This window comes from Pituophis catenifer, unplaced genomic scaffold, assembly GCF_029215685.1.
Source record: "Pituophis catenifer annectens isolate HBS135680 unplaced genomic scaffold, rPitCat1.0.hap2 SCAF_2, whole genome shotgun sequence".
Taxonomy (NCBI): domain Eukaryota; kingdom Metazoa; phylum Chordata; class Lepidosauria; order Squamata; family Colubridae; genus Pituophis; species Pituophis catenifer.
The window spans coordinates 68257286-68284541 of NW_027256882.1; the positions used below are offsets into that span (position 1 = coordinate 68257286).

Genomic DNA, 27256 nt, shown 5'->3' on the forward strand with positions numbered 1-27256 from the left:
ATGGAACTTAAGGGAGTGTCTGGGTCAGACTCCTTGTGACTGCACAAGGACTCAAGGCTAATTCCCTTCTTAACCCCCCCTCCTGCCTGGCTGGGAGTTTCCCAACAGGAGCCCTTTTAATTAAAAGAGCTATAGTAACAAAATATTGCAAGTCTCAATGTACTCTCCCCCACCACTTTATCTTCATGTGAACTCGACAAGGGCTTTCTCTGAAACATTTTCTCAAATTAGTTTCTTGGCCTCAACTCAAGACCCTCTTAGCTGACCATTACCTTGGTAGAATAGAATAACAGAGTGGAAGGGACCTTGGAGGTCTTCTAGTCCAACCTTCTGCTTAGGCAGGAAGTCCTACACCACTTCAGACAAATGGTTATCCAACATCTTCTTTAAAACAGGGGCACTTCCTCCTGTCCTTCAAGTCCATTCTTCCTCCTTATACTCTCTGGCTCATAAAGGAATGAAGCTCATTGTCCTCTCCCCCCTCCCTTCCCCGAAAGAATCCTGAGCTCCAACTGCCAGTTCTCCTCCTGAGCTGACCGTCCACTGTGCCCCTATTTATGTGTTGGCTTTTCTGGCTATCTAAAGGAACAAAAAGATGATGATTGTTTTATTTTCTGTACCTGTGTAGAAAGCTAATGTCTGAAGGTGACTTTCCAAGCTTCTTCCTCAATTAATGCTGGTTACAGGACTTACAAAATATAAGCCCAGCTTTCTTCAACCTCCTCTGTACCTCCTTAGTGTGGGAAAGAAAGCAGCTAAGCAAACAGAGTTCTTGGATTAACCTCAATATATTATCAGAGAAAGCTTTTTTTAGACCTACCAGCATGCCTCAGGAAGATTGCTGGTTTTATTTGTAGTAACCAGACTACTATCGAATTGATTGATTGGTGTGGTGCAGACAATGTTGGGTTGGGGTTAAAGACTGACTCCAAAGACTGGGTTTAAATCCTTTTCAGTTCTGCAGCACCCAGAATGACTCTACATTCATCATGGACTTCCAGTTTAAATTGCCTCACCAAGTTATGAGGATGTATGTTATTCAATCTAAGGCATTTGGAAAAAGTTCACATGGGAAAAGATAGACAAAGAGACAGAGAGTAAGTTTTATCCTTTGAAACTTCTGCTTATCCGGATTCCACCAGATGTGAAACATCATTTAAAGGAAAAAAATGATTCTCTAATTCTGGAAATTCCTGGTTTATTTTAATTAACCAAGCATTTGGATTTTGTCATTTATTGCTGTATCCTTTTCATGAAAATATAGGGCTGCGAAGAAGATTTACTTACTGGCCCCGAGCAAGCAAAGAGCATCCAAAGAATTATTATATGATCTATGATAGCCTTCTTCCTTCTTTTTAGAGAATTGATCAAAGGAGGAAAATCCCAAATGTAAATTTTTACACAACTGAGTAAATGACAAGTTTTGTGAAGAGACAAAGCTGAAAGAGTTGCACTAGCCTTTTTTTTTTTAATGCTTGTGTGCTGAATGGTTAGTATTAATCTACCGTGGATTGTACTGTTTTCTCTTTTTAAAAAATAAAGTGCAGAATAGCCCATGGCAGATTTTTTAGGACAGGAAATAAAATGCAACAGGAAAAATACTGGAAGAGAATAGAATGACCGTAAATAAGTTCTGCAGAGACTGTTATCGGGGCTTTTGTATCTGAATTTGAAGTGATGACAGCAGAAAAGGGTGCTGGCTTTTGAACCTCATTGGTGTTCATTCAGGAGTTCTGAAAGTCAGTCATTGAGAGAGGCTACCTATTTTCTAAACTTGTGTACCCAAAGCAGAGCTAGGAAATCAGAAGAAGAAAAGAAGAAGGATGATGATAGTGCGTTTTAGCTAGTACAGCCTCATAGATTTTCTTCCTTTTCCCTCTGAGCTCTTCTGTAATCTTTGTATTTGTAGTTAGGAGTAAGCTCCTGTTCCTCATGACCTTTCTTCACCTTGAGGAAGCAAAAAAAAAAAAAAAGGGAAAAGGTAAACTGAAGTAAACTTTCTTCTTTGCCTTAGAACAGTAAGAAAATTCAGTGTCACACAGGGTGAGCTTGATGGCGCTGTGACTATTTCGGCCATGCAAGCTTATCTTTTCAATTACTGTCTTTGTAAGTGGAGGAGAAAGGACATAAGTGACTGAAGTATTTTAAGCAATTCCAGCACAACCTACCACTGTTTATGCTGGTAACTCTTCAGTGTCCCAGCTTCAGCCAGCCTTTCTGGTTTTCAGCCAGGTCGTGATAGCTGGAAACTGACTCAAAGCACAGTGAAAAACCAAGCTCAGCTAATCTGAATGCATTTTGGAAACTAACCTTGTTCTCCTGCGGAAGAAAAAAAGGACATCAGATTTCGAAACACGTGGTGGGGCAACTGTAATCTAAAGGTGCTTTGAAACTCCGACTGAAGATTGAAGAGGAGTCCAACTTCTGGATTTCCTTTTGTCCTCTGCTTCTTTAGTATGGCTTAATGGCATTCAGTAATGGTGGTCACTGAGCTGAAATTGAAGCTGTGCTTCCGGGGGAAGAAACTCAGAGGTTTTACCTGTAAGTTTTTCAGATCACCCAGTGGATTCCTTCCAGAAACATGCTTCTCCATTGCATCACAGATCTTCGGGCCATATATACTGGCAGGTTTAGGCCTGGTAGCTGCTGGTTTGGTGATGGATATTCTTCAAGTATGTATGTTCTTTCAACTTCCTTGGTAATGAGGGGTAGGCTGACAGCAAGCATCTATTTTTAATACGGCTAAGTGAGAGCTAGGTGCAGTATTTGTCCTACCTGCCGGGGGTGGGGAGATGTCTTCTGTGAGAATGTCAGGGCTCTTCAGAGAGTCTTGTGGACAGACTGAGTTGAATGAAAGGTTCTTATTCATTGCCCACCTGTTGTTCTTTTTAAGTGTCCTGGGGAAGTCTAGGATTGAACTGATCCAAAAATGTTCTCATCAGCCAAAGCCAGAATATGTTAGGAAAAATGCAAATGCCTGGGAAATATTAAATGAAGTTTCATGAATATTGTGTTCCCAGCATTGGGTGGATTTTTGTGACAAGGAAGCTGCTCATGTTGCCTAGAAACTAGGTGGAAAACCCCGGCAGAGATTACTGTGGAAAAGTTGGGTTAAGCAACTCCTGGTCCTCATTAAATTCTTCCTTGTAGGGTACTCTTAAGTTCTTTGGCCAATTCTATCTACTCTTTTCCTTTAAATTTTTGTTTTGTTTTGTTTTCAACTGACATCCTGCAAACTAGAGCTTTCTGTCATTCCTAAAAATATTATTTTCTTGTCTTCTTGGGGTTATTTGAAAGGAGTGTGTGTGTGTGTGTGTGTGTGTGTGTGTGTGTGTGTGTGTGTGTGTGTGTGTGAATTTATTATCAGCCTGAATCAGTCCACTGCAGGTTGAAACCCACCTCACTGAAGTTTAGTTTATGGATTGTAATCTACCACAGGTAGTCCTCAACTTACAACCACAATTGAGCCCAAAATTTATGTTACTAAGTGAGACATTTGTTAAGTGAGCTTTGCCCCATTTTACAACCTTCCTTGCCACAGTTGTTAAGTGATTCAGTGCACTTGTTAAATTAGTAACACAGTTGTTAAGTGAATATTGCTTCTCCATTGACTTTGCTTGTTAGAAGCTCACAAATGACCTTGGGACACGAATGAACCAGTTACCAATCAGAATATTGATCATGTAACCGTGGGGATGCTGCAATGGTTATAAGTGGGAACAACGGTCCTAAGTCACTTTTTTTCAGTGCCATTGTAACTTTGAACAGTCATTTAATAAATGGCTGTAAGTCTTAGGTCTGCCTGTATGCTAGTGCAGTGGGTTAGTGGATCTGTGCTTTGGAACTTCCTAATCTACAGCTGAATGGCTGTTAATGGCCCAAATAATTTTCTTCATATATCAAGTTCTCTAAATAAATAGAATTCTTGTTTATGATTACTTTGTTTCATAGGGCCTTTGAGTCTTATAACAATCCTCCAAGCGTGCATATACTCATACAAACGAGTGCAGGATTTGTGTGCAAAACATTAGACTCAGTTAAATCACAATTGGATAGTTTCTGTCTTAGCATGTTGTGTGAATCAAGTCAACATGTTAAAACAAAATATGATTTATTTGACCAGACTTAAGGATCTTGTGTTTTGCTAAGCTATGCTATGTTTTGTTAAACTATACTAGTTTTTAGCATCATGTGTGAACTCAGCCAATGAATGATTACGCAGTCACAGAACACTCTATGCCTAAATATGTAGTTAGGGAGAAGCCTCACTGATATCAGTGGATTGGACTGTGCCCATTATATTATTATTAGAAACATTTTTTCCCTGCTTCATTAATAATAAGCAAAACAGGTTGAAAAGTGAAGTGGCAGTTCTGTGATTTCAGGTTTATTTGTAATTCAAAATGTATAGGCAACGTAGTCAATAATATGTTTATTGTGTTTGTTTTTTGAAATACTGTAATAATTGTAATCCTGTAGAAATTCTCTGCCGCTTGAATGGTGTCTCTGGTTTAGAGGCGTAAAACAGAAAAGGAAACAGTCCATCAATGCCTTACATATAAGGAATGGAAAAAGACTTACCCAAATGTCTTATCACAACAAACTGCACTTTCTACTATGTTTTTCCTCTTTACTTTCAAGTCATTTATAATCATAAGCAACACACTCTTGAACTTTATGTTCTTCAATCTAAAATAACTTTGTTGTGCAGGATTGGCCACCAAGTAGATCATAAAATTAAAGAACTGGCTTATCGTTTTCATGCTTTTGAAATTGTTTCAAATAATTTGCGAGTGCAAAGAAAGGTTGAATGATATAATTGGAACTATCTAATTAGTTTCCATGATGTATGTTTGGTCCAATAAAAATAGTTTGCCTTTAGTTTTGTGATAAATTTTTATAGGACTGTGACAAGAATGCTGATTTATTTCAATTTTCTTTATTAATTATTGATTAGGTATTTAGCAGCCACTTTCAAAATTATATTGATGGAGGATCTATCCACACTGAAAAACAGCATACAATTCAAAGCTGCTGGGAAATCTATGTAGTATAGTAGTTCAAAGCTTGTATGAATGTGCATGTTACAACTCATATCACAATGGAATAATGCTTTCTTCTCTCCCTTTCAGCACTGGAAAGTATTCATTAAAATCAGAGAAATGTTTATTCTGATTCCAGCCCTGATTGGTTTGAAAGGCAACCTTGAAATGACCTTGGCATCTAGACTTTCTACAGCTGTAAGTATCCTCTTTATGTTTTTTAATATACAGAAAAGGATTTAGAGTTCTTGTTTGGCAAGAAAAGTATTGACGTGTTATCACCTATCCCAGTGATGGCTAACTGTTTTACCATCACATGCCAGGAGGGGGGGCGGGGGGGTCGCATATGTGCCCAAACCCATAATTCTATGCGCCCCACCCCCATGCATGCATGCATGACACACACCCCCGCTCCCCCGCTCCTGGCACGCAATGGCCCGGTAGACCCGTTTTTCTTTCTCACCTGGCTCCAGGGCCTCTCTAGGAGTCTGGGAAGGGTGAAAATGGCCTTCCCCACCCCCCCGGAGGTCCTCTGGAGGCCAGAAACGGCCCATTTGACAACTTCCGCTGAGCTCACATGCCCACTGATATGGCTATGCATGCCACCTGTGGCATGCATGCCACAAGTTCACCATCATGGACCTATCCAGTAGTGAAAAATGCATAGATGGCTCAGTAGTTCTTATCGTACCTATATAGGTTGGACCTGTATATTTTACTTTCCATGGTGGTCACAAACAACATTTCTGTTACAAGTGGGTTTATGGTTTCCCCACTGTACCACATATTTGGAAAGAATTATATTTTAGGTATCCAATAATATATTTAAGCAAAGGTTGGAAGGAGCCATTTTAGAGATGAAGCCACAAGCCCTCCAGCCCAGATCTACAGAAAGACAGGAGTAAAGTTCCTCACTATTATTAATGAGATCTTGGCAATAAAGTTTTTATCTGCCCTGTGTAATATAACAACATGCTAGATGTACTATTTGCCATCCATGATTATGAAAAGGGAGGGGCTTGTTTGTTTGTTTGTTTGTTTAATTAATTAATTTATATGCCACCCATTTCGCTATCCACTACCCTCACTCAAGATGGTTTACAGTACAGTAAAATCATAACGATAAGGACATTAAAATTAACTTGAATCAGGTTAAAAGCTACCAACCAAGAGGACAATATCCCAAGATAACCTATCCCGAGATAACCTGTACTGTGTTGGTTTAGGACAGTTGAGCTAGTATTGCATGTGCATGCCTCTGAATTAAGCCTGGCATCTTGAATTAATGACGCGCTTATTAACCAATCATTTAGGTTGACCTGAAGAGTTAAAAATATTCCTCTTGCTAGTAGATCGGTTGCTAGAAGCATTTAGGAGGCTTGCATATTTTGTCTGACTATAATTCCCTTATTTATTCATTCATTCAATTTACATAGTTGCGCATCTCATATTCTTGAGCCCGGGTGGTTTACAATTAAAATATAAACAGTACCAAAAAGATTAAAAATAAAAATAAAACAACCATACAAACATTAAAAACAATTAAACCATTAAAGGTATAGAGTACATTCCCCGAGAGAGCACAGCAATTCAAGGACAGTCCACCATTTTAAGGTCTCCATACTTCTCTCTGATCCTTAGGCCAAATGTCAAAGCCAGTTATTTGAGCCCTTCTGGAAGGCCAGCAAGGTCGGGGCCAGCCTAGTGTACTATCAGCCTGGCTTATTCACCTAAACAAATGGCTTTATTGTGTTCAGAATTCCCAAACCTTTCAAATGTTCTTCCCTTTTTTTCAGAGATTTGAAACATTTTTAGATTTGGGTAGAATGTTGTTGTAGCTTAGTACGAGCATCAGGTTACTCCTTCTAAGAGCTGGTGCAATAAAATCCAAAGGTGCAGACCTTGGAGATGAGTATGAAGTTCAGACACTTTGCAGTTGTGCCTCCTGATTTTATGCACCCAAATGTACTCCAAACTGGGCTACGGCCCTTGTAAATCTATTTTTAAACTGGTCACATTGCCAGTTGGAAGGAAAAATAAATCCATTCGCTGCAGGCGTATCTCTAGTGGTTTTTCATAAAGATGAAAATGAATGAGATTGATAGTTGTGCCCTGGCACAATCCTGCCAAAGCATAGGGACAAACTTATTGCAGCAGGTGCTATCCTTCCCTTCCCTGCATAAGAAATAAATGTTGTCTCCTGTGCATTCCAGGCTAATACCGGCCGGATGGATAATACACAGGAAAAATGGAAAATGGCTATTTGCAATATGGCCTTGATTCAGGTAAGCAAGTCTACATTTTTTACGGAGACTTTTGGATAATACTAGTCAATTAGAACCCCTGCATAATTGAGCTGATACTCATTTATTACAACTATTTATTAATTGTGTCATTTCAGAAATGGAAGTCCTGTTTTTTTCTTATACAAAGTCTTGATGTTTGTTTGTTATTCTAATGAGGTGATTATTTATTCACCTGTTGCGGGGAAAGGTCCAGGCATCACAGCTTTTATAACATTGTTTCCAACTACTTTTTTTCTATTTTTTTTTTTTTTTTTTTGTACAGAAATTAGGATGAGAGGGAAAGACGGAGAAACTACATATTACTTTTTGATTTGTGGCAGTAGGAACTTTCAGTGTAGATTATAGGCCTGTCAAACTGGTGGCCTGTGGGCTGGATGCGTCACACGCAGGCCACACCCATTCCGGATACACAAAGGAAAAAACTCTCATGATGCATCATGGTATCTCATGTGACGCGATTGAGTTTGACACCCATGGTCTAGAAGCACCCAATTCCTACAGCCACAAGTTTGTTAGGTATTATAAGACATTGGAAAGATGTACACAGAAGGTTCCCTTCATTAGTTAAGACAATGATAATTCCTATCACTTTTCAACTTACTTCCTGTCACTCAGAACTACAATTAAGTTTAATTCATCTAGCAATTTAGTAACATTTTGATTACCCAGAGTTAGATTTTCAGGTTTCATTTCTCTCAAATCAGTGCCCATTTAACCAAAAATTCACACACACAGTGTCATGAAGTATAAAATACTGACAATGTCTAAAAACATTTCTTGATTTATATAAATATCTAATTACTTCATTAAATACAGGATTTAATTGATTAGATGGAAAGGGAAATATGTGCTCTCCCACCAAGTATTGTAGAAGTACAGCTCTCAGTATCCCGAAAGTGAATTGTTACAACTTACAGTTCAGCATCACCTGAATTTTAAGAGTTTAAAGTTCCAATCAAATTTTTCGCAAATACTCTTTATTGCATTCCAGACATTTAATTCTTGGATGAAGTTTCAATCTTTTTGTTGCTTAAGAAAACATTTGTCAGCTGACTAAAAATAATTGCCTAAGTTATCTGTTCAAGAGAAGCCTGTGAAGGGTGAAATTCATTTCATGTGTTACAGATTGGCTATTTCACACATGAACTTACTTTCATAAGTCTGCTTGAAAAGTAGCTTTGTACTATGAAATGGGTAACTGGCAAAGATAAAGTGAAGGACAAAAACACATACTGCTTTTCTCTGCTTGAAAAGCTTAATCATCCTTGGCTGATGCTGTTGGGTAGACTCGACACATTAAGAAGTCACCCACTCTTCATGCCTGCCATCTAGAAAAGAGACCTGCAGAAATGCTTCTGAGCTGATCTCACACTACAGGCTCTTGAGATGTTCTGTTCTTCATTGTTTCTGCTTGACAGGTACAGGCCACTGTGATAGGCCTTCTGGCAGCTGTAGCAGCAATCCTTCTAGGTGCACTCTCGAATGGATATTTGGAGCTGAACCATGCGGTTGTGTTGTGTGCCAGCAGCCTGACAACAGCATTTGTAGCTGCCTTTTTCCTTGGTGAGTTGTTATTGTTGTTTTTAACTCTCCTGATTCCTGGAATATCAGTTGGTCCTTCTTTTGAAATTTTAATTCTGCTCCTCATACAAATAGTTTGCACTTCGTTCCTAGTCATTATTTCATAACTATTTGTAGACCATTTGGATTCTTTTCTTGGGAAATCCCATGGGCTGTATCAGTAATAAATAGGAGTATGGAAACACATTACCATATACATTAAAGAGTAACCTGTTCCAGGCATCTGTCCTAATGGGCCAGACCAGACCGATACTCCATTTGATTTACAGTAATTGCTTGAGATGCAGCCCCTCAAAGACATGGGTGTAGATCCAGAAGACTTCAGTTGTGAGATTCCATGGGACAGCAGGGAAATTAAATAGTTGAATGAAGAATAACTGTATTAATGCTACTTAATTAAGTGTAAACAAATGTTAGTTTTGTCCTATCCCTCTCTATAGTATTAAAAAGTGTGGGCTCCATAAGCCACTCAAAGGCCAAGTGCTATCTGTGGCTCAGAAAATCTGCACACTCCTGGTCTGATTTCTCAGGCTATAATTCTTCAGGGCTTCAGAGAATAGTCTTTTTGTGCTCAATTGCCAATGAGTCCTGTGTATGAAGCATGAGCTAGAGCCCATCCTGTTTGTATGAGTTAATTTTCAACCTACCTTATGTCACTCAGAAATACAATTAAGCAGCATTAAGCAGCAGAGCTTGCTTAATCATAGGGCCTAAATAATCAGGATAACAACAGGGTCTAAATGTCTTACAAAAGACTAACAGGGTTAGAGCTGTTCCCTAGAGAGATATTGCTCCATAGGAAAGTGCTGCTGTTTAAGCAAAGTAATTTTCAACTGAGAGGACACTCACTTTTGAGATACGTTTTTGTTTGTGCAGAAGCGGTAGCAACACCATCTATAACAGGTATACATTCTGAATCAGTTCCATAGAGGTAGGAACTACCCTGTTTTCACCAAAATAAGACATCCCCTGATAATAAGCTCAATCAGACTTTTGAGCGCATGGCAATAAGGCCAAGCACTTATTTCAGGATTCAAAAAAAATATAAGACAGGGTCTTATTTTTGGGGAAACATGGTACTATTTTCCATTCTTCTATATTTCCTAAAAATACTACTATCATTCAAAATTAATCATTTTCTCATAGTATCCCTTGCAAGCATCCCTTGGGCACTTGCATGCAGCTTCAGCTAAATGGCTTAATCCAGGGATTTTTAGGAAAACAGCCTCACATTCAGTTTATTTACTCTTTACATAAATCTTATTTACCACCTTGTGTTGTTTCTCCTGAGATTACTTCTTCTGCTTAGACAAAACTCTGCCCTCGTCTTAGGCAATTCTTGTCACTGATAGGTTTTTTTTTCACCTTTAAGACTTTTTTTCTATCCTGTCAGGATTATGAGGCCCTTTTCCTGAAATATGGCTTAATAATAAAAGTATTTTGCTCCAAGAAGTGTGCAGGTCTTCCACAAGAGAGCAGCATATGACTTTTTAAGAAGAGGAAGGAACAATATGTTTCACATGAGAAATGCTGGTGTATAAATGCAAAATATGAATGGAGCAGCAGTGTTTTAAGATGACGCCCCACTTCTTTCTGTGATATCTAGACAAAAAGGTGACAGAACAAATTTTCGAGAGTGTAGTACAGTTTCATGCCAGATGGGACGTGTGCAGATAAGATTGTTGCTCTTCAAGAGGTCATTGAGAAATTTTGAATGAGATAAAGTTTATTGCGTATTGTCGATTTAGAGAACGCTTGTGATAAAGGGAGTAGGCTTCAATTATGGAATTTTTGAGTAAGCATGAAGTTGAAAGATGGTTGTTGAATGCAGTAAGAGCACCAATAAAGGAAGTAAAGAGATGAATAAGATTAAACAGAATACATAATTCAGCAAAGGATCTTCTTTCCTTGACATAGCTATGCAGTTGTACAGACTGTCTTCTCTGCACCCCAACTCCATAGTTAATATACTCATTTTGTTTGACTTTTAAGCCTTACAATGTGAAAAATGGGCGTGAATATTTTAAAAACTATACAGAATTATTTATAGTCCCTGCTGATACTTTCAAATTGTAATAATGGTCTTTTGGTGCTGTATTTGGTCTGTCTTTTTTCCAGTACCATTTGATTCTCTTTACTACATCCCAGATGCTAATAAATCTGATATTATTCTCTTATCTCTCCATTCTAGTCACATTTATAAGGCCTTGGCAAATCAGCCTGCTGCTTCTCGTTCTGTGGGTTCTGGAAGAGAAGAAGTCCCAAGGATGTTCTGAACTTTTGTTGTTCTGCAGATTTATTGGAAACTTTCTAAGTCTGTGGTTTCTCTCTTTCCTAGGATTGTTGATGATTGGTGTGATCATTGGAGCAAGAAAGATTGGGATAAATCCGGATAATGTTGCTACTCCGATAGCTGCAAGTCTTGGAGATTTGATTACTCTTAGTCTGCTGGCTGGAATTAGCAGTGTTCTCTTCAGATATATAGGTATGTTAATGAGAAAATCTTAGGAACTCAGCAGCAAGTTCAATACCTTACAAAAAATTATTTTGGAATAGTTTTCTCTATCGATGGGAGATGCCTTGGAAGACTGAGTAGGGAATGCAGTAATGGACAACTTCTGTCTATGGAAAACTCACCTTTACTGAGTTTTAATGACCTTCATTCGTTTATTAATAGGCATTAAAAGGCAAATAACCAATGCAGAAAAATTAAGGTTCTTTGACTGGTAGAAGTAACAAATAACAAGCATCAACATTCTTGGATGCCAAATATCCTGAAAATTATCTAATCCTGCCTTAGTAATATTAGATTTCTGGGCCAATATAAGCTATATAAAAATAATATTTTGGCAGATTTAAACTGGCAGAGAAAAAACGTAAAGCATGTCCAAATTCCCTCTTCCCTTCAGTCTTTGTGGCAGGACACTTTATATATAAAACAGCCCATTCTTTCTTTATATGAAGCATGAATGTTTCATATTATGATCCAGTACAGGCACAATATTTTTGAATGACCTAGAAAGTATTTTGAAGGCTGGCTGAATTGTAGGCTTTGTACTTTATTTTCAATCTTTATTTTTTTTCTTTGGAAAAATATTAACAACAACAGGGGAAGTTATCATTTTAAATATGAGAGCAGGTCACATAACTACTTATGGCTAACTCTGGATGGATTCTGTTCTTTCTTTCAAAGGCAGCAAACATGCCATACCTTAGTAAAAGGAAGGGACATGGTATTGCACCACTGGTGCCACATTCATGAACTCAGCTGATGTGTAATGAGATGTGACCCAGTAAACACATCCATAAAAACTTCCATAAAACTCACTGGATAACACGGGCATGCTTATTTTGTGAGTTGTTCTAAAAATTGATTTTGGAGACAATCGTGTCCCCTACTTCAAGCTGCTCTCGGAATACCTATTCTGCAAAATATTAAAATGCTGAAAGGTACAAAGAGTTATGGTGTTCTGTATCTGTATATCTGTATATTTATATATATACATTATATAAGCAAAAACCACTCATGCCGTAATCACGAAATCTCCAGAACCATAAAGCCTACAAACTTGAAATTTGTCACATATGTTTCTCTTGGCTTCTAGATGCTCACTAAGAAAGGATTTTTCGAAATGACCTTCAGAGCATTAATATTTCCTATATTATTATAGCATGCTCTGATGCTAATTAGTTAGACTTCTACTCGCCCTTCCAACTTGAAAATAACTCTGGAGAGAATGGGATCGCATAGGACAGGCTTCTCTGGGGCAAGCCTGAAGGAGAGAAGCCTAAGGGAGAAACCCTGAGGGAGAGAAGGGGATAGGATAGGGAAGGAGTCAAGCTGTAAGTGTCAATTTATCGAGCCCGATCACATAGTTTCATCGTGAAGCATGAGGATCCAGCTAGTCTCTAATAATAGAAGAGAGATTTGAAAAATATGTAAATAATCTTGCTACCGAAAGCAGAGAGTTTGTTTGGGTTTCTCAAGGATTTTGCCACTTCCCCTCCCCTCATAAACCAGGTAGAGATACAGCATTTCCATCTGTTTCCTAAGCTTCTATCACCTAATATTGTATTACATAAAATTATACCTTGCTTCCCCAGAATTATACCCACCCCCCAGAGGAGGCTGAATTTCTTTTCTTTGAAATTGCCTGCTTTGCGATTAATGCAGTTTTGTGATTTCATCCTACTGGCTTTAGGCTTTCACAATATCTTTTGCAGGAAAATGAAAAGCACATTTCAAGAATTCTTCTACCACATTGACTGGAGATTGGGTTGCTACTAGCCCAGCTTTGGGCCAATTACAAAGAGCAGATGGAGAATCTTATGAGAAAGATTATTAGGGTATCAAAAGTTTGACACTCTTCTTTTAGTTTCAAGGTGTTTTTGAAGCTTCCTTCTTTCTGCTTCTGACTCACGTTTGTTTTCTGCTAGCCCAGCATTCTTCTCTGTCTCCTTTACAAAGTCTCCTGCCCTTTTAAAGGTCATTGCAATGCTATATTATTTGATCATTTGAAAATGATCAAAAGGATACTAGCTAAAGGGAACTGATAAATTAATTTCTTGCAGGTCATTTATGGGGAAGCAGGTTAAGATAGTAATAATTATTCTATTTATAGCACAGATTCACTGACTATCTCTAGAAGAGAGGGCAGACTAGAGCAGTTTAAGAAAATTGGGGGATAGTTTCTTGCAGATGAGGACTATTCAACTATGGAATGTTCCATTGCAAGTGATGGAGGGAATCTTTGTTTGAAGTAATTTAGGGCAGTCCTTGTGTGAGAATAGAGGTTGTCTTAAACACAGACTGAAATACATTTTATTCTAGGCCGAATAGTCGGGTAATTTCAATACTACTCTGGGATTTTTATAGGGGAAAGAATGAAGTTGAGCTAGATGGAATGAACTCGCTTCAAAGAAAAGAAAAGAAGAACATGATTAACTTAAATCTCAACTGATACAATTCAGTCTGTAACCAGAAAAAAATCTAAAAGAAATGGATTTCAGCTGCCATAATGATGTGTCACATGAGCTTTCTTCCCCAAAGCTCTTATAGTTCAGCTCTCATAATTCTTATGGCAGTTGAAATCCAAAACAGTTGAAGGCACTATGGCATGAAGGTCTAATTCCATGACAATATCTATAAATCCATCATGAAATCTTTATTAAAATAGAAGTTGACTTCTCTGGCTTCTATTACCATTTGAGTGGGATAACCTACTAAGAGAAAAATCTTAATATTTTTTTTACAATTTTCCCTTCCTCCTGATAATTATCTCAATGTTATACTGGTGTAAACTTTCACGATGAGCATCAATCAAGCCATGATGAACTTGAGATATTGAATGGTTGTGGTCTAATGTTCTAACATTTCACTGGCAGTGAAGTTTACTTAGACAAGGAACCACTTAGGAACCAGCTTTCTTGGACTCTTGTAAAATGAACTAATCAGATTTTGTCAGTCATTAATACAAAAGTCCAGCCAATTCTTGGGGAGTTTTTTGTCTGTAAGCTGCTGAGAAGTCAGTTACAAAGAAGCTCACTCTGCTTTTGAAGAACAGCTGCAAGCAAAATGTTAGGATGCCATGAAACTAGTAATATTACTTCAATAAAATTAGTTTTGTTTAAAAGTTTGTACATATACAGATCTGTTTGTAAAAAAGCGTATGTATTATATTAAATATAATATTTTAAATGGTTGGCTGATTTTCAGGTCTTTTCTTTGGACTATTTTTGACTCCAGTTCAAATAGTATGATGAATTAATCCATAATTAACTAAGCCATAGCAAATAGGAATAGCACAGTTTTTGATGTGCAAACAAGTATCTGCTGTCTTTCAGGGTTTCTGAATTTTTATGTGTCTTTCCCATTGAGTATTATTAGAACTTGATGTAATCCAGGGGTGAAATCCTCCCGGTTCGGACCAGATCAGGTGATCCTTTGGCGATTGTGGCAGGTGGTTTGGAGAACCAGTAGCGATGGCGGTGTGAGGCTCTGCCCACCCGCCCGCGTGTCATTACTTCCTGGTTTTAACAAGGAAATAATGTGTTTTTTACCCTCTGCGCACGCACAGAAGGTTTTGTGCATGCGCAGAGGATCTGCGTGCGCATGTGATGCGCAGCACGTGCACTTCTGAACCGGTAAGGAAGGTAAGTAGATTTCACCCCTGAAGTAATCCTATTAACATATAAAGAAAGTCTAAGTGAATAAATAACCCCAATGTTTGATGCATGTTTTACTTGTTTGATAAGCAAAATCTTTCAACGTGTAATGTGCTTGTGTGAAAAAAAAAATTCCTCCTCTAGTTCAGTCAATTCAATTAAAGTGTAAGATCAGTTTTATGAATATTTAATTAAAGAATCATGGGTGATTTTAACAGTGATTTTCTCAGGAGCTCATAATTCTCAGATGAATAGAAATGTTAAAAGATCTATGTTAAAAAAAATCAATCCCTATCCTCATTGGAAAAGACTGAAAAACTCTGGAGTCCCACAGGTCAACAGTGATATACATATATGCTTGAAATAGAATTGGGGACAAAATTTACTTTGCAAGAGTGGCCATCCTGTCACAATCATTCCCAAAAGCAGAGCATAATATTGTCTGGGGAGTAAAAAAAAAAAAAAAACCTCTGAACACCACATCTGAAAATCTGTAAGCTTCTCTGGTTTTACCTAAAATCAATATCCGTGAATCCACCATCAGAAAAGCATTGGCTAAAAATGGGAATCCAAGAAAAGCAGCAATGGTCCCTAAGGAGTCCCAGGTTTGCTCAAAAGCAAAGAGAGACATAGCTATGGATAGATGGACCACTAGTGGAAATTTTCAGGCTCTGAGGATATTATGTGTGGCAGAAACTGCATTTCACAGTAAGAGCCTCAGACTAGATAACCTGAGTTTGATAGTTTCTGCTTCAATTTGTATCATTGAAGATAACCTGAATTCTGCTGAATTCTACAGGAGAGTATGAGACCATTTGCTAACCTAATTCATAAAATAAGTTGTTGGAGCAACAAGACAGTTATCCTAAAACCAAGTCTATGAAAGAATGAAGAACAAATTCAATGCTTTGAAAGATTAAGGTTGAAGTCCAAATCTAAGTTCCATGGAATATTGTGGCAGTATCTGTTTGTTGTCAATACTTTGATCTCTATGTCTCTACCTCAATTTTATGAGGTTTATGTGGGGTGGTAATTATATTTTTTCTTTACAAAGTAAAGACAAAACGTCACATAATTAAGAGTCTTAAGAGGCTAGGTCCTTTATCATGACAAATTTTCTGCTTAGATACAATAAAGAGCTTGCTAAATTACCCTACAAAAACATATTTCATTAGGATTTTCTAATTTCCCACATTTAGGTAATTAAATTCACTGTTTGCAAACTCAATTTTTCCTGTTCCAACTGAAAGATGAATGACATCTTAATATATTTTAGGAGTATACTTTAGGATGACATTTACATAAACACGTAGCATCTTTACTTTAATCCAATAAACATATTCATGCTAAACTCCCAGTGAAGTAGACCTGAGGAACTACCATATCTCCCACATAAACCTGTGGATTTTGAATTACTGTTGATGAATTATTGCCATAATGACCTTGCTTGATGTCATTGTTTATTAAGCTGGTGCAGCAAAACAATTACAGTATATTACATCTATGGTATCTTTTATATTATTGAACTTCAGTCCATCTTGCAGATTCTTTGGATGAAAAATTAAAACATACATATTTGGATTATTATATTTTTCAGGCACTTCTCTCTTGGTGGATGGTCATTCTTATTACTGATGTTTAACATTTTTCCTTCTTATGTCCAATGTATTTTCTAGTTCTCTCTCACATTAGCTAGTCCTGTTGGTTTATTATAGCAGGTGACTGAAAAAGGATACCCATCAAACATATTTCTGAGAGCAATAGGACTTGGGTGTCTGTCACTGCAACTGTGCTTTTAGTTGAAAACCATTGAATCGTTTTACCAAAATGAAAATGTGATTTAATCCCTCAGAATTGAAAATTCAGATGTAAAACTGGGATCTTCTTTTTTTCCCCGGCAGATGTAACATACCTGTCCCCTGTGGTCTGTACTATTTTCATTGTTTTGATTCCTTTGTGGATTGCTATTGCTCGGCAGAGTCCTCCCATTGCCGAAGTCTTGAAGAGTGGATGGCAGCCAATTATAATTGCAATGATCATCAGCAGGTAATCATCACTGGAGATAGAGCTTTGCTCCATTGCTATGTGTTTACCATGGAAAAATCAGTATAATAATAATAATAATCAGTTTTGTTAAATTCTGGATTTTTGTTGGGGATTGTCTCTTTCTGTGTATCTGGAATATGTTAGTGAAATCTTTATTAATAAGCATCTGGATTTGAATTTTTAAGAAGCCAAAATAGGTGGGGGTTTTTTACGGTATTTGAAATAAATAAAAGGAGAATCACTGAGGGTTGCAGTTCTTTCTAGCTTGAAATCGGGGTAGTAAAAATGTTCAAGCTTTTAATTTCCCACAGTTTGTCTAATCATTTAACATATTATTTAAAAGCATCAACTTCATAACATGGGTTTAGCTTCTAGAAAATAATGTTGAAGCTTTGAGTGGCAATGTTTCCCCCCAAATAAGTAAAACATATGAATAGTCAGCTGGGTAACTTTGGTCATTCACTCTTAACCTAAAACTGGAAAATAAAATAAATATAAAATATAAAATAAAATAAAAGTCTTGTCTATTAATCCATATTGGGCCAGCATGGTAGATTATAATCCATCATCTTCAATAAAGATATACTTAATATACTGACATTAAATCTTTTCATATGGGGATCCTTTTTCTTTTAGTGCTCTCTTTCTTGAAGGCAAGATTAAAATACTTGTTCTATTAGTAAAATTTTCTTAACTTCCTGACTTCAGTAAGGTTTGAATTTTTATTTGAGAATATGTTATTAGTTTATGCTAATGATATATAGTTGCATATATGCTTGAATAGATGATAGTAGTTTGCATTTAAACTATTGGTAAATTAGACTAATGGATGGATGTGTTTGTTTTGAAACAGCTTTGGTGGAGTAATTTTGGACAAAACTGTAGCAAAACCAAATTTTGAAGGCATTGCTGTTTTCGTTCCAGTGATTAATGGTAAGATGATTTTTTTTAAAAAAAAAAATTGCAAATGAAATGAAATGAAAATGCAATTTCTGCTTTATTGTTTTAAGATTGGGGTTCCAAGATTTGATAGGAAAGATAAATAAACCCTGATTCTCTCACAAAAGCACATTATATTATTTAGCCTTTTTCACTCTGGGGATGTATTAGGACACTCAGTAATTAAAATTCTTCTCAATTGAATTATTTAATGTATCTGCTTAAAAGGTGAGGGTTGTAATTCTGCAGCAGAACATCTCCATTTCATTCAAATAATTCTAAATTCAAAACTCAGATGATAAAATATTACTGGGCAGGAGAATTGCATTGCTCTAAACCATGCATGCTGGCTGGTGAATTCTAGGAGTGATATCCATACATCTTAGACTTGCCAATATGAAGAAACACTGCTCTATGAACAGACCATTGACCTATGCCACAAATACATTGATTTTTACTGGAATGTTAAATTCAATCAAATGCGATGTGTATTCATAACACTTTTGTAGGGGTCCAGGAAATCAATTTATTCACATAATGAGGCATGGAGTTTGTAAAGGATAAATTGAGCCACATTGCATGCTGAGATTTAGACACCAGTTTAAACTGCTTTGCAATCGCCAAAATTGTTTAACAATTTGAAGAAAATAAAAGAATGAAACAAGGAGCTTTATCAGTCTAAACTCAGAGCAGGATCTATGTCAAGAAAGTTCCACCAATACACAGTGGATATTGCACAATCATTTTGAGTCGTAAAAATGAATGTATAAATGTAAGGTTCCATGGCATCAATTGAATGAAAGATGTGACTTCTCCAATTTGCCAACCTGAATTACTTTGGAAATACAGTAACAGATTTGTCTTCTAAATTTGCCTGGCATGGGGTGGAGTCCATTTTCTCAGGGCCTTCAGAGGAACAAAATGATTATGGTGACCTAAATTTATTTTTTAAAGTGGATTAAAAATGCAAAAGCCTTTTGGCTGTGTTGATTTCTGGGAAATGGAATGAAAAGCAGGTGCCAGAGCTGCAGCAAACAGGCTGTGCCAGATAGGTCTAGAGGAGAGGGTTATTATTGCCAAAGTTGTATGACAGCTTCTCACATCACCACGGGAAGGAAACCCTGGGATCCTCTAAAATGCTGAGGATCATGCTGGGGAGGGGAGGGACTTCCTTGGGTAAATCATGTTGTGAACAGTGCCTTTGCATTTGAATTATGATTTTGGATTGGGTCTATGTATATACAGTATACATAGTGTGGGGAAAAAGGAGATATGAAACCTGCTCTACTAGTTGAGAAAAAAGTGGGGAAAACCCTTTTCTTCTGTTTCTACATAAAGGAGTGAAAGCATGGACAGATAATAGGGATATTCGTTCACACAAGGATTAGTTCTTGTTCTTGAAAACTTTTCACAAGCTCAATTGCTGCAGAATGCTGATGTAAAAATATTAGCGCTGGGCCAATATTTGCTTCAAAGTTTAAGTGTTTGTGAAGGCCGGGATGTTAATGACTGAATGAAGGAAGAGTAGAAGCCTATATGGAATTTGGGGTGGGGATGAGATGTTTCTCTCTGGGAAACAATGAAAGGTAGAGGACAGGCCCCTGGTGTCGGTATTTTAAGTGGTACAGATCTCAAACTTACCTCATTTATATTTGTCAACAGAAGTAGAAAAAAAAAAGTGGCATCTCCTCCCCAAATTCTTTGCAAAGTTGTTTTAATCTCTTGGAAAGAAGCAGGAGTTACCCTGGGGTAAAATGAGAGGCCAATAAATTTGATAATAAATAAAAAATTTTAAAAGCCCTGCCCATTTCTAAAAGAGGGGGGGAAAACCCCCTCTGAGTCTGGTGAATTCGCAATTTTGTCTTACATTGAAAATATATTGATTAAGGCCAAATATTGACTGCCACCAACACTAGATCAATGCATCTCTTCCATGTCAACTAAGTTGCACGTTACTTCCAGGTAAGGCTTTTATTATACAATCCCTCTACCTTATTTATTGAATTTTAAAGTGGGACTCAGATGACCTCGCTTTCTACTTTCTCTATATGTACGTGTGTGTATTCTTATCATAAAATCAATCAGAGAAAAAGACAGTATAAACAGTATGATGGTATTTAAATGGTTTCACTAGGAGCTTCCTTCCAAAACAGGAATGAGTGAACTAAGTGGCCTCAGAACTATTTCTACTGTTAGTTACAAAATGTTAATTAGTAACTCCATTTCCTGCCATAGTGTGGTAGGAATTGCCTCCAAAAAATACAGGGTAACCTTCTAAAACAAGATCAGCCCAGGAATCCTGCAAAAACCCGAGGTGAAAAAAAAAGAAAATTGTATTTCTTCTATTGGTAATTTTATTGATAATTCTATCTGTCAGATTTATATCGTCAGCAAATCCCCACAAGGCCAGTCCTTGGCTACAAAATGTTAAATGTGGGCTATAGAGATCCAAATGTTGCCCGCCCTTGTAGTAGAACCCCCCACATGACTTGTGCCCATGTTTCCATGGGTTTGGGCAAGGCTTTTGGGTTTCTCCTACAGAGGGTTAACACTTGTGTTCTGTCCTCTGCAGGTGTTGGTGGCAATTTGGTGGCCATCCAGGCCAGTCGCATCTCCACATTTCTCCATTTCTGGAGCATGCCTGGAGTCCTGCCACAGAAAATGAGGCAGCATTGGCCTAATCCATGTACCACCTTCTTCGCTTCAGGTAGGAGGTCATTGGCCCCTTGCTATTTGTATACCTGGACCCCAAAATTATCCTAATACTGTACTGGGAATCTGTACCTATTAACCACATGAAATGCTTGAGCCTCCATTCAGTGATACAGAAAACTACTAGTTTTTCACAGCCAGAAGCCAATGAGAAAGGTGGTCTCCATATAAACCACAATGAATTGCTTTGCCTATATTCCTGTGACTTGCATAATCATCTATAGAGATTCTCAATCACTCAGATAGATCATGGTTGTCCCAAAGGTGCTTTTTCCAAAAGGCAAAAGGACTTTCTTGGGTTTTTTTTTTCTCTGAAAGTATTTTTTTTCACAGCCAAGAAGCATCTTCACTTCTAATTGATTGGTGGGGAATTCCCACCATTCAGTTAGAATTGAAGACGCTTCTTGGATGAGAAGTAAAACATTTTCAAAGAAAAATCAAGAAAGTCCGGTTGCCTTTAAAAGAGAACACTTTTGGGATGTCTTTCATAACCCCTCACAAGGTTTTGTTAGGCTGCCAATTTAGGTCTATTCCACTATGCAGAAGCCTCACTTCAGTTTGAGAAACACATCTATGAAAACCAACCCAATCCAATCAAATCCAATTCTTACCTGTATCAGTCCCCTTACCATTGGAATGGAATTTGCAGATTGACTTTCCCACAACATTGTTTAGATGGGGAATAAGAATAGCAGTAAAACTAGTGGAAAAGTGACAATGAGAGATCTATATGATAATATGTAATATGTTGCCAGTTAGGGAAAATATTTTTTTTAGAAAAAAAGGAAGAAAACTTAATCATCTCTTTGAATAGTGCTACAACCGTAGTCAGATTTAAGGGGTTTTAAAATGTATAAAATCTATCTGTCATTTCTAGATTTGTTCAGTATTATGTAATGGTCACTTGCTAAATATATCCAAAAGATATATTATCAAACTTGAATTTTGCAATAATCTTCACTTGGACCTGCAATCAAAAACTGTACATTATAATGTGTGTATGAATATGTTTCTATAGATATATATTTACATATTTATACAATATGTAAAGAAGAGGGGAAAGTATATATCTAATGTTAAAAAGGTTGTACAAAAGGCATATTAGCAAATATTAATTGAAAACACATACAGAGAGTTCTCTGTCTTAAAGAATATTCAATTTGATACTGAAACAGAATGAGTTGAATGTAAGATGATATATGTAGCATCACAATTAGGATTTTTTGAAAGTAAATCTCCCTTCCTTATGAGGCTGGGAATTATAAGAACACATAACACATGCCCTAACACATCTATTTGTCTGTCTGTCTGTCTGTCTGTCTGTCCGTCCGTCCGTCCGTCCGTCCGTCCGTCCGTCCATCCATCCATCCATCCATCCATCCATCCATCCATCCATCCATCCATCTATCTATCTATCTATCTATCTATCTATCTATCTATCTAATATCTCCCTCCCTCTCTCTCTCTCTCCCCGTCTTTTAACCATCACCCTTTCTCCCATCCTCTTACTGTTGCCTGCTATTCTCTCTTGATTCTGCTTTCTCCATTTGTTCCCTTTTCAGATAGATTTTTCCCCTTCACAGTTTCTCATTCCACTCCATTCAATGACAGGTTCTGTTTGTTGGTTTGTTATTAATCATGTTATTATTATGGTTGACTTGTAGCACTGTTTTTTATATTTATATAATAAATGCACATGATGGTGACGATGATTTTAGAACTTTTTGACTCCAATTAAATATATTGGGTACTAGTACCTACTTCGTTTTTCAAAGAACTCAGCTCTTATTTACTGTGTGATCATAATTATAATCTTTATTCTTTCCTGCAGGTATCAATTCTAAATCAGCTCGAGTCCTGATCATGCTAGTGATCCCAGGACACCTGGTGTTCCTCTATGCTATACATCTCTTTGAGGGGGGCCACACAGCAATCACTTTAACTTTTGTGGCATTTTATCTGACAGCTGCTCTTTTGCAGGTAACCAGAAACTGACCTTTAGAATTTGGGATCTGACTTTGGATAACTTATTTTTACTCATTAACATCACCCCAAAGTCTCTCTTTTCCATGTGAAACACTTTGTCTACATTTCACCCCCAGCTTTACCAAATAGATTAGACTGGAAACATAACCAGATAAGCTACTTCTGCTTTACTGTAAAGCTACATTAACATGATTTTGCAAGCCTAAAGAGGAATTCTTCTATTTCTTTTAGAGACCAAGAAACTAGGGAGTGTCCTTTGTGAGCCTCTTGCACCCACTATCCAGCTGCAGACTATGCTATCTCTTACCTGACCATTCCCTAAGCAGCATTTCTTCACCCCAGTTTCTCAACAGCTTTCCACATACTATTACAGCAGAACCTTCCTGGCTTTGCAGACCGGCCGGGGAGAGACCATGGTTTGTGCAAGTGGTGGGCAAGCACACGCACACACAGCTCCGTTTGTGCGAGCAGTAGGCATGCACGCTCACCTACCACTTTCGCAGCCCAGTTCTGAAGGGCTCAAGGTCCATTAATGGGCCATGGCCTGGGAGTTGGGGGGATAACTTCTGCATTACAGTATCCCAACTGACCAAGTTACATAGATACATACTCTATTCCTTGTAAATGAGGAGAAAATGAAAAGGAGGCGATTTTGTCTCAGCTGCAGAACATATGCACTTTCAGCTATCACAGCTGATAGAATAGATGACAGTATTATCATATAAATAATAATTTAATAATAATAATTTTATTTCTATACCGCCCTTCTCCCGAAGGACTCAGGGCGGTGTACAGCCTATTTAAAAACACAAGACAAAACAGTGATTAAAATTTAAAATAATTAAATAGATTTGGCTCAATTTAAAACCCCAGAAATTTAAATACCCCAATTTAAAACTATTATGTTGATAGCCCGGTCTGGCGGAACAACAGGGTCTTCAGTGCGCAGCGAAACACCCGGAGGTCGGAGAGCTTACGTATTTCTGGGGGCAGTTCGTTCCACAGGGCTGGGGCTCCCACAGAGAAGGCCCTCCCCCTGGGTGTCGTCAGCCGACATAACTTGGCTGATGGCACCCTGAGGAGACCCTCTCTGTGGGAGCGGACTGGTCGGTGGGAGGCTATTGGTGGCAGAAGACAGTCTCGAAGGTACCTGGGTCCTGTGCCATGGAGCGCTTTAAAGGTGCCACGTTGCGTGCTGGTGACTGCTGCCCTTGTTTTGTTTCTCACTTGCAGGTGGGAATTCTGCTCTACATGGCTGACATCATTGTGCGACTAACATGGAGAAAGGGTCTGGATCCTGACAATTATTCCATCCCCTACCTCACTGCCCTGGGAGATCTCCTGGGCACTGGCTTTCTGGCGGTTTGCTTCTACTTGCTTTGGTTGCTCAGTGGGTTGGAGCAAAAACTAGGGAACTAAAGTTATTTAAACCGTAGTGTCAACCTGCCCGCAAGTCTCTCACAATCTACAACAACAGGGTAATGGAAAGAGGGCATCCAGGTTCCTAAACTGGAATAGGTTGTCTGTCTCTCCTCCCTTTGGATCTCAACACTGCATAGCTGAAAGTTGAAAAGAGCTACAAGTGACGTAGCATAATCATGTATCGCAGCTTTTGAAGTGTCAGCTATGAAAGGATTGGGAAGCACTCTGAACAGTTTTTCAACCAGTCAAGGAATCTTACTACAATGGCTTGGTTTGAACAGTCTATTGATACTACCAGGAAGCTAACCCCTGTTCTCGGTGGGGTGGAGCTTGTGTCCTTGATGAGACCGCCACATTGTCTCCACGGCCCTTCAACAAAGGCATTTTGCTTTCCGTCTGCTATATGTTCCCACAGAGAAAGAGATAAAATTATGTCCAGGACTGTTTTCACTGAATCTCTAAACACAAAGAGAAACAAAGCATTACCGTACAATAGTTCAAAATCTGCTTCATGACACCTCATGCATTATGGCAACCTGCTCAGCGAAAATTACTTTGCATTAAAATTTTTTAGTCTGTCCACTAATATTCAACTTGGGGAATGGGATATGTGTCTCTGTGTATATGTGTGTGTATTTTCTTGAACTTAGACAGGGAAACATAATTGGGGGGAAGGACCTAAATATTGAAACTTCAAGACCTGATTGTATGGCGAACCCGTGATGGCGAACCTATGGCAGGCGAGCCACAGGTGGCACGCAGAGCCCTCTCTGTGGGCACGCGCGCCGTCGCCACATGCGTGCCAGCCAGCTGGTCTTCATTAAGAGATGGAAAAGAGTAGATGGCCAGCGCGCATGCGTGTGACGGAGCCCGAAAGAGCAGCTGTGTCGAGTCCTGCCGGAGCTCGCCATCGATGGGGGAACGAACGACAAGCCGAGAAGCTGGCTGTCGCTTTCATGCGCACCGGCCAGCTGCTCTCTTCCAGGTTCCAGCACTCTGGAACTCAGTGCCAAAAAGGTTAACCATCACTGGTATATAAGAATGAAAATAAAAAATGTGTTTTGGACAGAAAATTTTTAGAAGAAAGCAACAGTCAGTGATGGAAAGGCAATCAGCATCTGATCTTTCCCATCTCACTATGCTACTTTCCTGGCCAAAGATTCTTGCTGAGCATACCCGCTAGTGCTGGGAAATCTTAAAATAAGAACCAGCTTAAATTTAAAAGCCAAATTCTGAAAGCGCCCCTACAGGTAGTCAGAGGAACAAGTTTGATGGATAAAGTTTGGTGTCCACAGTAGCTTTTTTGTTGGGAAGAACAAGCCTTCATGAGTTCTGGGTCAGGGACAAACCTTTTTGTGACTTCTTAGCTATTCCAAAGGCAGGGAAATGAACTCATTTATTTCTGGCCCAGAGACGAGTGTCAGCTGAGTTTTTATTCAAAGGATTTTTTATAATAGAAAAATGGAGGTTGAATTTCCCTATGCCTCCAGTCTCGGCTTCCCCCGGTCTGTGTTCACGAAAGCACAAGCAACGCACTCGAAGACTTGATGCAACTTGGTTTATTGTGACAAACAGCTCGTACGGAAGTCGGACTGCAATGCAATTCAAAGACGCGGCTACCCCACGCCCCACACAGAGTCTTTTTATAGGGGTTTCTCTAATGACAAGCAGCTGCGCGGAGGTTTTCAACTTCCCGCCTCTCTTCACGCGCGCACATCAATGCCGTCATTCATTCCGACCTGCTCCAATCACACTGCTTGTCTCCGTGCGCGTGTTACACCCCCGCGAGCCCCTATAAACGCCCGTGCATTATAACGCCTAATCGCCAGCCTGTCCCCATCACCAACACCCGTGCAGCCCGTCCCATCCCTCCGCCTAGCAGGTAGGACGAACGTCCATGGGTCAGCGGTCTCGTGCATGGTGTCGAGTGCTTCTTGATGCTCGACATCCAGGACAAGTGTAAGCCTTAATCAAATTTCCATCTTTTTTTTTTTTTTGGCACTCCTCTTTTTTGTTTTGTTTTACATGTTCAAGTCAGATTATTGTTTTTACGGGGTCACAGAAATGTACACATACAAAATAAAATATAAATAATGGTTAGAACTTGGATGGTTAGTTATTAAGCTAATAATTTCTAAGATCCAGCAGGTAAGATGTGGGACAATGAATCAGCTTTGTCAGTTATAAGAATTATAAGAATCAGTCTGGTGTAGGCAACTGTATTGAACACAGCTGAGAGCAGTTCCTTTTTTAGAAAAGGTCTGTACTCCCAGCAGTTTGAGCCCTAGCATCGTGTGACTGAGTTCCCGTCATTTGCCTCAGCTTCTACCAACCTAGCAGTTCCAAAGCAGGTTGTATGTGAGTAGATAAATAGGTACCCACTTAGTGAGAAAAATAACAGCAGTAGAGTGAATCCAGCCGGTTCCAGACCTTCCCCAATATGACACCTGAGCGTGAGGTGACTGGGGAGAGAGAAGTCCTGGATGTTACTGCTGAATGCTGTTGAACCTTTCTGAATGTAGAGCTAGCCAACACCCCACCACCACCACCACCGTGCACTCTGAATGGAAAGGACTAGAACTCTTTGGCAGCCAAACTACTACTTTGTACTCACACTGTAGCTAATGTAACAGCACCATAAATAACTAATAGGACAAATAACTAATAGGATCTGACTGAACATACATTAGGAAGGGGGGAAATGGAATGGTCAAACAATCTGTAAATGATTACATTTCAAGTGTACATTGACTTTATTTTGGTTTAAGTAACATTGTTTCTCTTCCCAACAAGAGTCCTCGTTGTTGTAGTCTGAACCAATTTATTGTAGTCTGAACCAGCTTATGTGGCTGCATAAACTCCCTGTAAAATCAAAAAAGAAAGTGACAGAAAATAGGGAATATACTTAAAATAGGGCTGTAGCTGTAGGAGGAGGAGCAACAAAACAATAGAAAGACATCTAACTTGTACTGCTCATCCTTGAGTGCCTTTCCTACCTGGAGCTTTCTGGAGGCTTTGGGACTATAGTTCTAGAATCCTGAACCATGCACACAAAGT

General features: G+C 38.6%; 1 protein-coding gene across 4 annotated transcripts in view; it reads left to right on the plus strand.

Moving 5' to 3' along the window:
• The window catches only part of SLC41A3 (solute carrier family 41 member 3), a 36653-nt gene extending 11862 nt beyond the window's left edge, over positions 1–24791 (plus strand). For 2 of the 4 annotated variants that reach the window (XM_070936897.1, XM_070936896.1), the window contains exons 3-11: positions 5133–5240; positions 7256–7327; positions 8767–8911; positions 11268–11414; positions 16996–17140; positions 17994–18073; positions 20652–20786; positions 22623–22771; positions 24011–24791. In XM_070936897.1, coding sequence (XP_070792998.1) covers positions 5133–5240; positions 7256–7327; positions 8767–8911; positions 11268–11414; positions 16996–17140; positions 17994–18073; positions 20652–20786; positions 22623–22771; positions 24011–24196 — 1167 coding nt within the window. In that variant the 3' untranslated portion in view covers positions 24197–24791. Of the gene's footprint in view, positions 1–2099; positions 2673–5132; positions 5241–7255; positions 7328–8766; positions 8912–11267; positions 11415–16995; positions 17141–17993; positions 18074–20651; positions 20787–22622; positions 22772–24010 lie in introns of those variants that run through there. The other 2 variants (XM_070936898.1, XM_070936899.1) reach the window with 2 other exon arrangements.
• Positions 24792–27256: the final 2465 nt, after the last annotated feature.